At 40.4% G+C, this 15,356-nt stretch overlaps 1 protein-coding gene across 2 annotated transcripts in view; it reads right to left on the reverse strand.

Moving 5' to 3' along the window:
- Nucleotides 1-15,356, reverse strand: part of GBE1 (1,4-alpha-glucan branching enzyme 1) — a 208,716-nt gene that overhangs the window by 54,855 nt on the left and 138,505 nt on the right. For both annotated transcript variants that reach the window (XM_077294074.1, XM_077294073.1), the window contains exon 13: nucleotides 8,257-8,428. In XM_077294074.1, coding sequence (XP_077150189.1) covers nucleotides 8,257-8,428 — 172 coding nt within the window. The remainder of the gene's footprint in view (nucleotides 1-8,256; nucleotides 8,429-15,356) is intronic.

A 15,356-nucleotide genomic window follows, 5' to 3' on the forward strand; every position in this document is an offset into this window, starting at 1 on the left:
TATACTCGAGTCATTGTCCCAGGGGGTCAGCGGGTGAGGGGGAGCGGCGGCTGTCACATCATACTCACCTGCTAACGGCGCCGTCCCTGCTTCTCAGATTGTCTCTGGCGCCGGCAGCTTGTTCCTGTGTTCAGCGGTCACGTGGTACCACTCATTAAAGTAATGAATATGAACGCGCCTTCACTCCCATAGGCGAAGCGCATATTCAATACTTTAATGAGCGATACAATGTGACCGCTGAACACAGGAACAAGCTGCCGGCGCCAGAGACCATCGCATCGGAGAAGCTGCATCGGGCTCAGTCTTCCACGTCCTCTGGCTGTGACATTCAGGTCAGAGGGCGCAATGACGTGGTTAGTGCGTGCCCTCTGCCTGAACAGTCACTGCAGAGACCCGGAAGAGAGAGGCGCGCGTCGGTAGAACGAGGACAGGTGAACATCGTAAGTGCCAGGGACCTGAGCGACGAGAGGTGAGTATGTCATTTTTTTTTTTATTCGCAGCAGCAGCATATGGGGCGTAACATACTATGGAGCATCGTATGGGGCCATCAACCTTTGTGCAGCATTATATGGGGCATAATCTATGGAGCATGTTATGGGGCCATCAACCTTTGTGCAGCATTATATGGGGCATAATATGCTATGGAGCATCCTATGGAGCCATCAAGCTTTGTGCAGCATTATATGGGGCATAATATGCTATGGAGCATCTTATGGGGCCATCAACCTTTGTGCAGCATTATATGGGGCATAAAATGCTATGGAGCATCTTATGGGGCCATCAACCTTTGGGCAGCATTATATGGGGCATAACCTATGGAGCATCTTATGTAGCCATCAACCTTTGTGCAGCATTATATGGGGCATAATATTCTATGGAGCATCTTATGTTTCAACCTTTGTGCAGCATTATATGGGGCATAATCTATGGAGCATTTTATGGGGCCATCAACCTTTGTGCAGCATTATATGGGGAATAATATGCTATGGAGAATCCTATGGGGCCATCAAGCTTTGTGCAGCATTATATGGGGCATAAAATGCTATGGAGCATCTTATGGGGCCATCAAGCTTTGTGCAGCATTATATGGGGCATAATATGCTATGGAACATCTTATGGGGCCATCAACCTTTGTGCAGCATTATATGGGGCATAATATTCTACGGAGCATCTTATGGGGACATCATTAAGCTTTTATGCAGCATTATATGGGGCATATTTTAATATGGAGCATCTTATGGGGCCCATCATGAACTTTAAGGAGCATTATATGGGGCGTATTGTGTATGGAGCATCTTATGGGGCCATCATGAACTGTATGGAGCATTATATGGGGTTCCTGATTCAATATGGACATTCAAAAACACGTAACCTACTGATGTCTCAATCAATTTTACTTTTACTGGTATCTATTTTTATTTTTGAAATTTACCAGTAGCTGCTGCATTTTCCACCCTAGGCTTATACTCTAGTCAATAAGTTTTCCCAGTTTTCTGTGGCAAAATTAGGGGTCTCGGCTTATACTCGAGTCGGCTTATAGTCAAGTATATAAGGTAAGTGTGATTACTGACATCTCCAGACAGGTCATGTGAGAAGAGGTGTAGTATACCACAGTTGGCCAAATGGTTTGAAATATGAAACAGCTAAACACCTTAGTGCTGCCCAGACCACCAACAGGGACGTTATCTGAAATATGTTTGGCTAGTTTCACATTTGCATCTATGTGCGTAGCGTATCATCTGCAACCGCAAACACATGCAAAAATGCATGCAAACGGGTTTATCCGCATCAACTTACGCATGATGACAAAAACACGCAGCGTTTGCATGCGTTTTTGCTTGCGTTTGCGCTTTTTATGCGCATGCGTTCGATATTTCCAGGAGGGCGTGTCTCAATGGGTGTGTCTCAAAACCATTCCTGGACATGCGCCGTCCGAAGTACGCAAGCGGATCAAACGCATGCTTACATATGCGTTTCCATAGCCAGTAATGCCTTTTCACTCACTCATCCGCTTGCCTGATTTGACTGATTTTTGACGCTTCCAAAAATGCAACATGTTGCTTTTGCCGTGCCCTGCGGCACACCATGAAAAAAAGCATGCTAACGCATACAAACGCATGTCCATGAGTACACCATGTTAAAGATCGGTACGCGTGACGTATGCGGATTGTACGCAGTGCACACAGACGCAAATGTGAAACCAGCCTTAGTCATTTGTGCTTTCTAATCATGCAGGAGGTTAGACCAGGAGATAAGGGTTGTATCATTACATCTCACACACTGATAAACTCGCTCTAAGCTATTGTTTGGGCGTGTTCCCTTTGAGTACAGAACAAAGCGAAAAGGCGCTCCAGGAATGGGTTAAAACAATCTTTATTATATAATTATATAAAAACATGTTAAAAATATTTAAAAAAAAAAAAAAGTGGACCACAAAGGTGCATTGTAATGAGCCAATGAGCCAGACTCAAAGAAAATTAAATGTCCCAAAAGTACATAAACACTAATAAACAACACAAAGTTTATGTTTAAACCAATTCCTGGAGCGCCTTTTTTCTATTTGTTCTTTCTTCATAATATTTGAGTTGGATTATTATTATTATTATTATTTTTTAATATGTCCTATTATATGCTGTAATTATCTCAATACTGTGGTATGTGTTACTAAGACGTTATTTCAGCATTTATATCAGGGATTTACCTTTGCTCGGTGTTCCGTTTGAATGTTGCTGTCTGCTTATGATTAGTCAGCATATTAACGGGAGAAGTATACATCCCCAGTGAAAACTCTCTGATAACACCCACGTGGACTTACAAGTTACCATATTAGGTGCCACATATTTTGATTACTAATATCTCTACAATGCTGCGGCAAAATAAAAAAAAGAAAAGTTTTATACAGCTCTGCAGCCATTATATGGTATATCCAGTTCAACATGAAACATTTGGTAAAATATCCTTTTTAAAGGGACTCTGTCACCCCCTCCAGCCGTTAGAAACTAAAAGAGCCACTTTGTGCAGCAGTAATGCTGCTTTCTGACAAGGTGGCTCTTTTAGTTATTGGTGCAGTCAAAGCAGAAATAAAGCGTTTTATAATTTCGCAAAAATACCTGTCTTTAGCCCTGGAGGCAGGTCTTAACCCCCCTGCTGCACACGCCACACTGCCGTCACTCAAGGCTTCTTCGGCGCCAGGCGCTGCCCCCTCCGAACGGTTTTCAAATCAAATCCGGCGCCTGCGCTGTTTTGTTCTGCCTGGGGCAGGCACAGTGAGCGCTGCCCGTCTGACCTCAGATGCAGTCTCGCAGACTGCGCCTGTGCGGCCACCCAGCTTGCGAATCCCAGCCCCGCAGTGTGTTATGCATTATGCACAGTGCGGGGCTGGGATTCACAAGCTGGGTGGCCGCACAGGCGCAGTCTGCGAGACTGTATCTGAGGTCAGACGGGCAGCGCTCACTGCACCTGCCCCAGGCAGAACAAAACAGCGCAGGCGCCGGATTTGATTTGAAAACAGCGCGGAGGGGGCGGCGCCCGGCGCCAAAGAAGCCTCGATTGACGGCAGCGTGGCGTGTGCAGCAGGGGGGTTAAGATCTGCCTCCAGGACTAAAGACAGGTATTTTTGCGAAATTATAAAACGCTTTATTTCTGCTTTGACTGCACCAATAACTAAAACTCACCTTGTCAGAAAGCAGCATTACTGCTGCACAAGGTGGCTCTTTTAGTTTCTAACGGCTGGAGGGGGTGACAGAGTCCCTTTAACTCATTCCAAACACGCACACACTACGATGCAATGAGGAAGTAGAAGACAATTGAGAAATAATTTGAAAAATGCATTTTAGAGCCAAAAACATGCATTTAAGACAAAATTGCCTCCAGGTCTCCATATTCTTTTAAATTGCCTGCATCCACAAGTCTGACGCTCAGAATTCGTGGTCCCTGCATTATGGGTTCTGTGCATGTGTAGGGTTCTTTAAAGAAAAAAGTGCAGCTGGAATCAGTGCTTTATGGCATTTGAAGTAAATGAGAATTGAAAGAGAAAATGTTATTGTATAAATATTTATTGATTTGCATGTGAGAATGATGTGGGCATGCTCAGTGACCTATGCAGGGAAGGGGAGAATGTGGATTGTAAGGATTACCTTTTATAAACAGGGGATCATGTGCCATCTATCTACAGTGCTCAGCATAAAGGAGCACACATCAGAATTTTCAGAAACCTTTCAGAAATCAAATTTTCTGTGGGATATTCCATACTGCAAAATATTCCCACAAACAAGATTTGATTGCAAACAATATTTGTCATTTTGCACACCCAAAAAACAAAATTTTCCTAACAACTTTCATTCAAGACCATTTCGCAAAAATGAGTACACACCAATGAAAGTCTTAGCTAAAGTTTATACTACAAAACTCTAATTATCAGGAATTCAAGGTCAAGTAATTCTACTTATTCATTAGAACAGGGGTCCAGCAGACAGTTGACTATAAAATGAGGTTCCTTAAAGAAAGTCCCTTTCCATTTTACACTATCACCAACGGCACCACATGGAAGAGAAATGTCACAAGACCTGAGAAAGAAAATCATTTCTTTAAACAAGAAAGGTGAAAGCTACACAGCAAAGCTTTAATTATCAGTCAGATTACTTTAGCAAAAGTGATACAACATTTTTACAAAAATCAAACTGCAATCATTTCTCAGACACATCCAGGCCAACCATGGAAGTTACCAGCAAGTCAAGAGCATTTTCTGTTGAAAAATGTTGAAGAAAATCAATATGAAGTTCACTGCAGTTAGCTAATGAAGTGGAAAGCCAAACCTCTGTATTTCCCTTGACAAATTGCGGCCTAGACTGCAGAGACACAGAATGAATGGGTGCTGTCGACAAAGTAAACCCATGCATAAAAAATTATGTCGACAATTTGCCAGGGTCCATGCTTAAAAATATGAAAACTACTGGCCCTCTATACTCTGAAGTGAGGAGACCAAGATAAAATGTTTTTTTTTTTTTTAACTGATTACTTCCATACTGTATGGCACTGCAAAGATAAGGAGTACAAAGAAAAATATGTGGTGCCTACAGTGAAATATGGTGGTATCAGTGTCCTTATTTAGGCCTGCATGGTGTCGTTGAGCTACATTTCATTTATAGTATTATAGATGCACAGATGTACTGTTTTATATTGAAAGACAGATGACATCCATCACTCCATGCCTTGGCAGATGTGCAATTTTCTACCACGACAATGATCCAAAACAAACATGCAAGGCTATTGTCGCACTTCTAAAGAAGAACAACAAGGGTGAAAGTGGTTCCATGGCCAAATAGGTCTCCTGATGGGAAAAGAATCACACACCTATGGAGAATTCTGATGGAGACAAGTTGAACATCACTTTTCCATTCAGCATCCAAGTTTTAAAAGAAGTTGTTCTTGAAGAATGGAAAAAGATATATTGCAAAATCTATAGCCAACTTGTTCATTATATGCCTAGAAGACTTGGTACAGTTCTTAAAAATCATGGTGATTATACTAGATACTACTATACTATACTAGATTTAGTAGATTTTGTAGTAGTCATTGTTAACCTCACTTTCATGTTATGGATTAAAAAAAGTTTTATGAAACAAAGTCTCGCCAAATTGTGGAAATTGTTCGTATGTTCAGTGAGATGTTGATTTCAATTTTACTTTTCAAAACATGTGTACTCTTTTATGCTGAGCATTGTATATAGATGTTAACCTACAATGTAATTTAACCTGTGTAGAGATAACTACTGAGAAGTGGACAGAAAAGGTCAGCCCAAGTTTCATGTTTTACGCCTTTCTCCTTCACTACACTGGCCCAAGCTCTGTTGTGATAGAGATCTCCTCCTCTTCAGGATCCTCTGCTTTCTTACTACATTTCCCATGACTTCTTGTGCTGGGCTGCAAGCCAGCAGTGAGTACAGACCTGTAACTCCATCCACACACACTCCTTGCTAGCATCCAGGAGCAGGCCATGCCTCCCGATGTGTGACATAACGTCCCATAAGGTTGGGGGAGCACCAAGGAGCAGCTCCAGCATCACAGAATTATAGCTACTGTGAGGATAGAAAACAGCACTTATTTATTTACCCTAATAGTCTATGAAGGTATAAGTATTAGGATATATTTTTTCATCTCTCTGAAGTATTCCGCTAAGCTTTTAATTGTATACAGCTTCCTATTACCTATATGCTCATATAGACGGCATAAGAAGGTTGAGCCTACGGACAGATTCCCTTTAAAGGGATCTATAATCTGCACTTTGGGAGGAGCAGCCAGTTAGATCACTAATATGTCATGAAGCTTGAAGTCCATTAAACAAGTCACAGAATTTAACATAAGGGATTCATCTTTGTTACATGGAGAAAATTGCCTTTTACCCAGAAGGCAAAAAAACCCTTTTTATAAGGTTTTACCCATAAGTAACTATTAAGACGGCAACGTAGCAGACACTTGTTTTGATTGTTGCCTCCCATCAGCTATAAGGTCCCTCTCCCTAGTACAGTCAGTTTAATAAGAATTTCCTCTTGTTGTGTACAATGTACTGTCATGTATTTTATTCAAAATAAAAAGTTAACATTCAAATTGTTTGGGAACGACATGGGACAATGCAAAAGAGGATGGAAAAAAAAAATGTAGAGAAATTAGCAGTCGGAACAGCCTGAAAATAAATGCATGTGGCTATGGGCTCAGCATCAGCAATAAAACAACTTCAATAACGTTACGTACTTGTGTCCTACATCTCAAGGTCAGTCTTTCCATATAAATAATGACAAAATGGAAATTCTGTATGGTTTCATTTTACAAATGTGAAAAGCCTTGTTCTGCTATTTTAAATACAGCATGCTTTGTATTTTCTAGCTCTGCCTTAGTGTTCTAGTGTCAAAATGGATTTGTCATGGTCCTTGTGCTGGCAAGCATCTAATAGTATGTAAGAAATAAAGAAAAAAGGTGCCCATGAATCAAATGCATTCTATTACTTATTTGCTTGGAAAGATCCTTACGAACATTCCTTAGGTTTCACCATGACGACCCTCTTAAAATAAATCACCAATCGGCACTTCACAATTAATGCTACCCCACCACGAATGTGACTGGTCAATGCCATCTATGAAGTAGCCTACATGTTACACTCCACAGACTGGTGACGCACATACAAGAAAAGTGGCTCCATAAAAAAAAAAAAAAAAACTGGGTCCCCTATAGTGAGGTTTATTTTATCTTCACCCATGACAGAAGTTTACTAGTATTTGTCTGCCACACCTTTTCTATTGCTCAAATTTCACACTTCGTCCCTCTGTTGAGGCCAGTTATTAGCTGGTTCTCACCATATGGGACCGACCTCTCCCCGCTGGGGCTGCAACTATAGTATAGTATCTCCTTGACATAGAATTATCAGAGATTCAGAAAAAGGATAAAGGCCCATTTATAAAATTCGACAGACGTTCGTTTACTGGCCTGCCTACACAGATGGACAAAAACTAATGGGAACAGAACAAATATTAATACAATCGCTATGTTCCCATATTGGCATATTCCGCTAACAGAGTAATAAGCCGTTAACCAGCGAACAAGCATTTGGCTCATTTGTCAAGTGATTGCAGCCATGTTTGATTGCATGGGCCAATTATCAGCTTGACTAAATAGGCCTTAACTATACGACATCTATAAAAGGCTAAAGGGTTAAACTGGCAGGAACCACATTAGTCTTGGGGGCAACATGAGAGATCTCTTTGTTCCCATCTTCGGGCCTTTGATAAATCGGTCTAAAGACAGAATTTTTAGGAGTAGTGTTCAGTCTATAGAACTCTGCTGGCCTTACTGAACATGATCAGGGCTGTAAAAGGGTAGAGTCGAGGCCCGTCAAACTGTTGGTTATGTTTAAGCTGTGTGGCTCACTTCTTCAAATAAATTTGTTTTAATTATTCTACTAGAGTCACTTAAGAACGAGTTGATTCAAAAAAAAAAAAAGGAAAAAGTCTGGCTTACTGACTCCACCTCCCTGTTCATTACACATGTACTAACATAGCGGTGGGTACATTATATATTCAGGTTTTTGACCCCAAGCCTGCTGAGCTATGCCTTGTATCAGATATAAAACGACCCAAGCAGCTCTGGCAGAAAAAGTAACAGAAGGGGCGAGTTCTCTCCAAGATGGCACATGATCTACAGATTTTTTTGTATTTTGGAATTAACAGCCACAACTTAAATCCCTCCACATACCTTCTTCACCTACCAATAAAATTGAGGTATCCTTCTCCTCCAAGGGCATGTGTTATCAGGCGGATCATTTTATGAAGCTGAATTCCACGGTCAATAACTGGCGTTAATGGAGACATCACACTCATGTTTGAGTACATCTCGGCATCCATTAACCAGAAGGCCAATGTTTTATCTCCAACTAGTGCCTAGGATTTCAACGTAGAAAAACAAATTAATACACGGGCACAAAAATTAAAGATATATCTGAACATCCAAAAGATATAGTTTTACTTTGGGTATAAAATTTCACCTAAACAGTTTCCCTAATCATTGATCTCGTATGAAATAAAATGTATGTCCAAACTGGACAACCCTTGTATGTATATGGCTTTGTAGGGTATGCGGACTTCAGAGAAGTGAATCCTCACCATGACTGATGCAGAAAGCAGTTTCTACTCAAACGAGCCAGGAAGTCATTTACCGTCAATAGGCACAGAACTACTGCATTTCCCTGCACAAGTTACCCACTGCTTAATGGGTTAGAAAAACATGATTGTGGGTTTCGCCCGCTGGACCATTAAAGATCTTCTTTAAGAAGGATTGTTTTACAACCTCTCACCAGATATCTCAATAAAATGGGAAATGGTAACATGCAGTCTGACTTGTAATCAACATGTTATACAGCAGGAGGGGAGAGATTGAAAAATAAGAAAAAAGTCAGGATAACTTGTATTTTTATTCAAATGAATGCACCTTCCCACCCGCCAAAGAAGAGGGGGGATGGAGATAGAAGGAAAACAAGTAGGTATTTAAATGTACTTAGAACAGATACTCACCCTGCCTGGGTCCAGTGCTGGTGCCCAGCTCCTGCCCTGGTGTCTGTTTTGGATGCAGCAGTGACGGTGCATCAAAAGCAAGCATCACTGGTCTAGCCAATGACTGGGCTCAGCATACCATCGGCACAGCCGCTGACCTTAGTACATGAGACACTGTCAGGGAGGGTGAGAACCTGCTGCATTTTAGGGATTTTACAGAATTTGGGGCACACTTTCCTGAAAGTGTTGAAACATCCTATAAAGGGGTTGTCCAACTTAGTGTGTGCTCTTGTCTGACTAACCAAGTATCTGAGCATTACCTCTGGATTATAACGTGGGTTTGAGGATGATAATTAAAGGGAATTTGTCAGTGTGATCAACCATCCCAAGCAGTCCATATGGACAGGCAAGTCATAGAAAGGTGAATAAAATGATACCTTGAGATCTGCTTTCTGGTGTCTTATTCTAGAGAAATCCACGTTTTTCTTAACATGTATATAAGCTGTTAAGATCTATGGGCCGAACATAGTTCTCCCTGAGAACGGCGCACACATCAAATTATTTTATTCACCTTTCTATGACCAGCATGTCCATATCAACAGCTTAGGATAGTTGATCTTATTGACAAGATTCCCTTTAACCTATGATATACACCATGATGTGGCCCCATTGGGGTCTTTAATGATTATTTCCATAGCACTAATGAATGATGATATAGTCAAATAATTTAACCCAATGAACCTTGTGACATTGGATAGAGAACCTAAAATTGCATCATAATTTTTTTTATGAAAGTTTACTTTTCAGTTGGGCTTGTTTTAGCCTTTATGCAAGTTCATCCCTTGTTAAATATGCATGTGGTGTAGTAATAAACAAAGTTGTACATAACTTCTTGTTATTAATTGTTCATTCATTAGGGGAGGCGAATACGCAGCTTACATAGCTCATTATGCAGTTTTATAATTATAAAAGTTTTCCTTCTACACTGTGCACATTGTCATTGTCTCAAAGCCACAGGCTCCTGTAATTAGCACAGCGCCAAATATTAGCTGGCAGATAGAAGGAAACAATGTACAATATTAATAATTGGACAATATCCAAAAATTTCCAGATAGAAAATGCATTTAATTCAAAAGCTTCATTCAAGGACTTAGATACCTGGAGTAAAGCCAAGGACGGGTACATATGGGTATGACTGGGAACATAAAATGTACAATTGCTTTAGAATTACATATCCCATTTGAGTATTTAGATCGCCAAGAATAACACAAATTTAAAAAAAATGCTTAAAATCTTTTTCCACTCGTTACTGTATTTTACACTATCCCTAAATGTTAAATTCAGGACAACTGCATCAATTACTGATATATAATTGCTCTGCCTAATTGGCAGCCATTTTCTGAAAAAAACCTATAAAATGGCCAACTTTAAAGGGGTGGTCCCATATATATAAAGCTCTTTATAAATATCCATCTGTAAACCCTAAACACTTTTCTAATTTGATGTATTATAAAACTCCCTCCATTCTCACTATAGAGCTAATCCCCATATCTATAGTTCTACATTACTTCCTGTGACGCTTCATTGAAGGGAGTCTCAAAACAGAACGTCACAGGAAGATGGTCATAGAGTCACTTTTCTGTAGCTTCCTTCAACCTTCTTGTTGTCAGGGTGCGGCGCTGCGATCAGTTACCACAGTTCGTATCACCACCGTCCCCTAATGATGTTCTGTTACAGGAGGAACTGATGGAGAAGTGACTACAGCTTCAGTGGCCTTCTCAACATCTCATTTGTGCCCAATGCCTGCATCTTCAAAAGCTGTTGCCTCGGTCCCTGCTTTTAATCACCGTGTCTATTTTCCAAAAATGATATGCCATCTGAGAGCGGTGATAGAAGCAGGGTGAGTGCCCGAACCTAACAGCAACCCATGATCAGGGTGCAGTGACAGAAGCAAGGTAAGTGACACCAACGATGACACGTTTCCTATCACTGCCGTCAAATGAATTGTCATCAGCACTGCGGTCACTCACCCTGTTTCTATCATTGCCCCTTGATAACGATTTGTTTGGAGAAAGAGATGCTGGTGATAGAAGTAGAGACTATGGCAGTGGCCACTGAAGAAGCGGGCACCTATGGAATTTGGCGGTGGCTACTGAAGCTGCAGAGCCAGCACCTGAAGACGTTTTGTTTCAGGCTCTCAATAAACGAAACATCACTAGAATTAAAGTAAAACAACGGACATATCGATTAGCTCTAAACGAAGAGAGAATACTAGGGAATTTTATAATGCAGCAAATTAAAAAAAGTGGTTACGGTTTAAAGATCTACATTTATAAAGGGCAATATTGGCATTGGATCAACCCTTTAAAGACTACAGTGGAAACGTATACTTCAATTCATAAAGACTAGTGTTTTGTTTGCCAGTCTTGACGATGGACGTGCAAGAAAGTGATGCACCTAATTCATTAAGAAGGCGCATGTTTCTGAAAGAATTTAGCACATCTTGTCAGTTGTGCGCGCCTCTATGTGCCTTTTCAGAAATATTACTCCAGTCACAGCGGAGTAACAATTCTGGCATAAGAAAAGAGGCAACATTCTAAAAATTTGTTGGATGAGAGATAAGATGCCCCGTCCTGACTCCCCTCCCCTTTCGCTCTGCCAAATTTGAGGAGCAGCCCAAAACTGGAGTGAAAACACCTGAAAATTTGCAAAAGGTTTGTGACTTTAGGTGTTTTGAACCAGTTTAAAACACATTACCCCATGTAGTTTGTGGGTCCAATGTTTATAAAGGTTGCACAAAGTACACACAGTGGAGAAAATAAGTATTTGCTACACTGCCACTTTTACTTTATATAAAGAATAGAGACGTCTGTAATATATATTGTAGGTACACTTTAACTGTGAGAAACAAAATCTTAAAAAAAAAAAAAAAAAAATCTACAGAACCACACTGATATTTACATAATTAATTTGCATTTTATTGCATGAAATAAGTATTTGATACAATAGAAAAACAGAACTTAATATTTGGCACAGAAACCGTTGTTTAGAATTACAGGTCAGACATTTCCTGTAGTTCTTGACCAAATTAGCACACACTGCAGCAGGGATTTTGGCCCACTCCTCCATACAGATCTCCGTCAGATTTTTCAGGTTTTGAGGCGGTTGCTGGGCAACATTCAGTTTTAGCTCCCCCCAAAGATTTTCTATTGGGATCAGGTCTGGAGACTTGCTAGACCACTGCAGGACCTTGAATGCTTCTTATGGAGCCACTCCTTATTTGCAATAGCTATGTGTATTGGGTTATTGTCATGCTAGAAGACCCAACCACAGCTGATCTTCAATGTTCTTAGTGTGGGAAGGAGGTGGTTGGCCAAAATCTTGCAACACATGACCTCATCCATCCTCCCTTCAATACAGTGCAGTCATCCTGTCACCTTTGCAAAAAAGCACCCCCAAAGTATGATGTTTCCCCCACCATGCTTCAGGGTTGGAATGGTGTTCTTGGGGTTGTACTCATCCTGCTTCTTCCTCGAAACACTGCGAGTGGAGTGGATATCAAAAAGCTCTATTTTGGTCTCATCTGACCACATGACCTTCTTCCATGCCTCCTCTGGAACTTCCAGAAAGTCACTGGCAAACTTCAAATGGGCCTGGACATGTGCTGGCGTGAGCAGGGGGACCTTGTGTGCCCGGCAGGATTTTAATCCATGATAGTGTAGTATGTTACTAACGGTAATGTTTGAAACTGTGGTCCCAGCTCTCTTCAAGTCATTGACCAGGTCCTGCCTTGTAGTTCTGGGCTTTTTCTTGACCTTTCTCAATATGATGCATACCCCACAAGGTGAGATCTTGCATGGAGCCCAAGACCAAGGAAGATTGACAGTCATATTGTGTTTTTTCCATTTTCTAATAATTGTGTCAACAGTCGTTGCCTTCTCACCAAGCTGCTTGACCATTGTCCTGTAGACCTTCCCAGCCTTTTGCAGTTCTACAACTTTGTCCCTGGTGTCCTTTGGTCTTGGCCATGATGGAAAGGTTGGAATCTGATTGATTGTTTGGACAGGTGTCAATTATACAGGTAATGAGTTCAAACAGTGAAATTAATACAGGTAATGAGTGCAGATTAAATGGCTTCTTAAAGAAAAACTAACAAGCCTGTGAGAGCCAGAATTCTTTATGGTTGGTAGGTGAGCAAATACGGTACTTATTTCATGCAATAAAATACAATTTAATTATGTAAAAATCATACAATGTGATTTTCTGTTTTTTATTTTTAGCTTGTCTCTCACAGTTTAAGTGTAGCTACGATAAAAATTACAGACCTCTCCAATCTTTGTAGGTGGCAAAACTTGCAAGATTAGCAGTGTTTCAAATACTTATATTCCCCACTGTATGTTAATCCTTATTGCTGGGGGTATGACTAAGAAACTGCACCAATCTGGAGCCCTGCAGAGACCCATCTGACCGAGCATGTACACTACCACTCACTTCATTTACTGTGGGAGTGTTGGAAACTGAACACCCTGACAGTAATTTCCAGCAGTTTACATGGCTACTGCGCTGACCATGTTATATCCCAGCCTCCACAACAATGACTGGAAGCGAGCGGCTGCAGGGAAAACAGAACTTTATTTTCTCACTGTAGCCGAACTTCCAACTAGCAAGCCACATATATTTAAAACAATTTTTAATGCAGATTTGAACTATGGCCATAGGTAGTTTTTTTGTTAAATTTCTTACAACAGTTTTTCATATTAAAAAGGGTTTTTTTAAGCTTCTGTAATCATGGATAAAAGGACTGAGTGCATGAAGTGCTCCACCTCACTGTGGCTCTGTAATGTCTTTAACTTGGACATTTGCTCCTCACATGGAAAATTCGATTTAGTTGTTCTCTTTAGCCACCCTAGCCATAAAGAGATATTATAGAGGGGAATATCTAGCATAGAGGCAGAGATAACTAATAAAATAAACCTTACAAACTAGAATTCTTTATAAATGTCATCGAAAAAGACAAATTAATCTGATGATCTTTTACAAAAGTATCAGAATTACAGAAAAATCAGTATTACATTTTCTAAATATTTATTTAGATTTTCAGCCATTTCCACAACAGACAGTAAACCAACTCTCCTTCAAGTGGAAATTTATAATGTTTAGCTAAATCTGAGTCTTCTCTGTCAGGAAAAGGGAAACATCTGTACTTTTATTTTTTTTACATGACAGCAGTTCGGCTAAATAAGATATATGTGGCAAGGCTGATTACAGCGTCAGACCCTGACAGTCTAACTACCTACTATTAGAGGTGCTACAGAACCAGCTTACTCCCTCAGTTACATGTCTTTGTCTCAGGGAGCACCTTTTTACCTGGCCTAAAAAAATCCACCTAGGCCAAATATTGGTCACCAAACACCAAAAAAAAGAGAATGCTCCCGATTTAAAAATTCACAATGTACCCTGGAATTCACATTATAGGGAAGTTGGTTATTAACTTTATCAAATAAAGTGTGCTAAAAAAATGCTATAAAACCACATGCTATTTGGTTAATGTCCTATGTTGCACTTTTTGTCAATCCCTAACCTATCAAATTCACTAAAAGGCATGTTGTCCTCCACCGCCAGAAATGTATGTCAGGCGTAAGGTCTCTCAAAGAAGATCTTTCACCAAATTTCCTAACACAAACTGCATATATTACTGGATAGATCTTAGACCTGATGAGGCTGGTATCCTTATTACTTTCAATTCAATTTTCATAAAAGATTACACTCATTATTTTCAGAGTCTACCCACACAGCTCCTCAGTGTGCCTCTTCACTGCTGCTCGGTTCTCCCAACGCTAAGAACAAGCTGGAGAAGTCAGGCGCTGAGGGTGAGAGACTGAGGACATCGGGATTCAAGCTCCTTTACTCTTTAGCTCAACTCAAAGTGCTCATTGTAAGAACAGGTTTATACAGTTACTCCAACCAGAATTTGCAAAGTACACTAGCCTCATCACATCTAATAGATCTAATTAATAAGGTATGTAGAGCATATTGTAAAATCTGGTGACAGATCTGCTTTAAATACTCTAATAAGGTATTCTGAATCAATAGAACCCCCCCCACCTCCATTTAAGACATTTACTCATCAGAAAAGTGGCTACAAGGAGCATCTCTCGTCTGTATGATCCAGTGTGAGCATGCATGTAATATCTTAAGGTCTAATGCTTCATTTCCCTTTTATGGGCAGCAGAGTAATTTAATTCTTGCCATCGAGGCGAGTGTTAAGTCACATCTATGGGGGTCTCATCATCACAACACTGAGAAGTTTTACCATCGT

Source organism: Ranitomeya variabilis, chromosome 3 (genome assembly GCF_051348905.1).
Source record: "Ranitomeya variabilis isolate aRanVar5 chromosome 3, aRanVar5.hap1, whole genome shotgun sequence".
NCBI lineage: Eukaryota > Metazoa > Chordata > Amphibia > Anura > Dendrobatidae > Ranitomeya > Ranitomeya variabilis.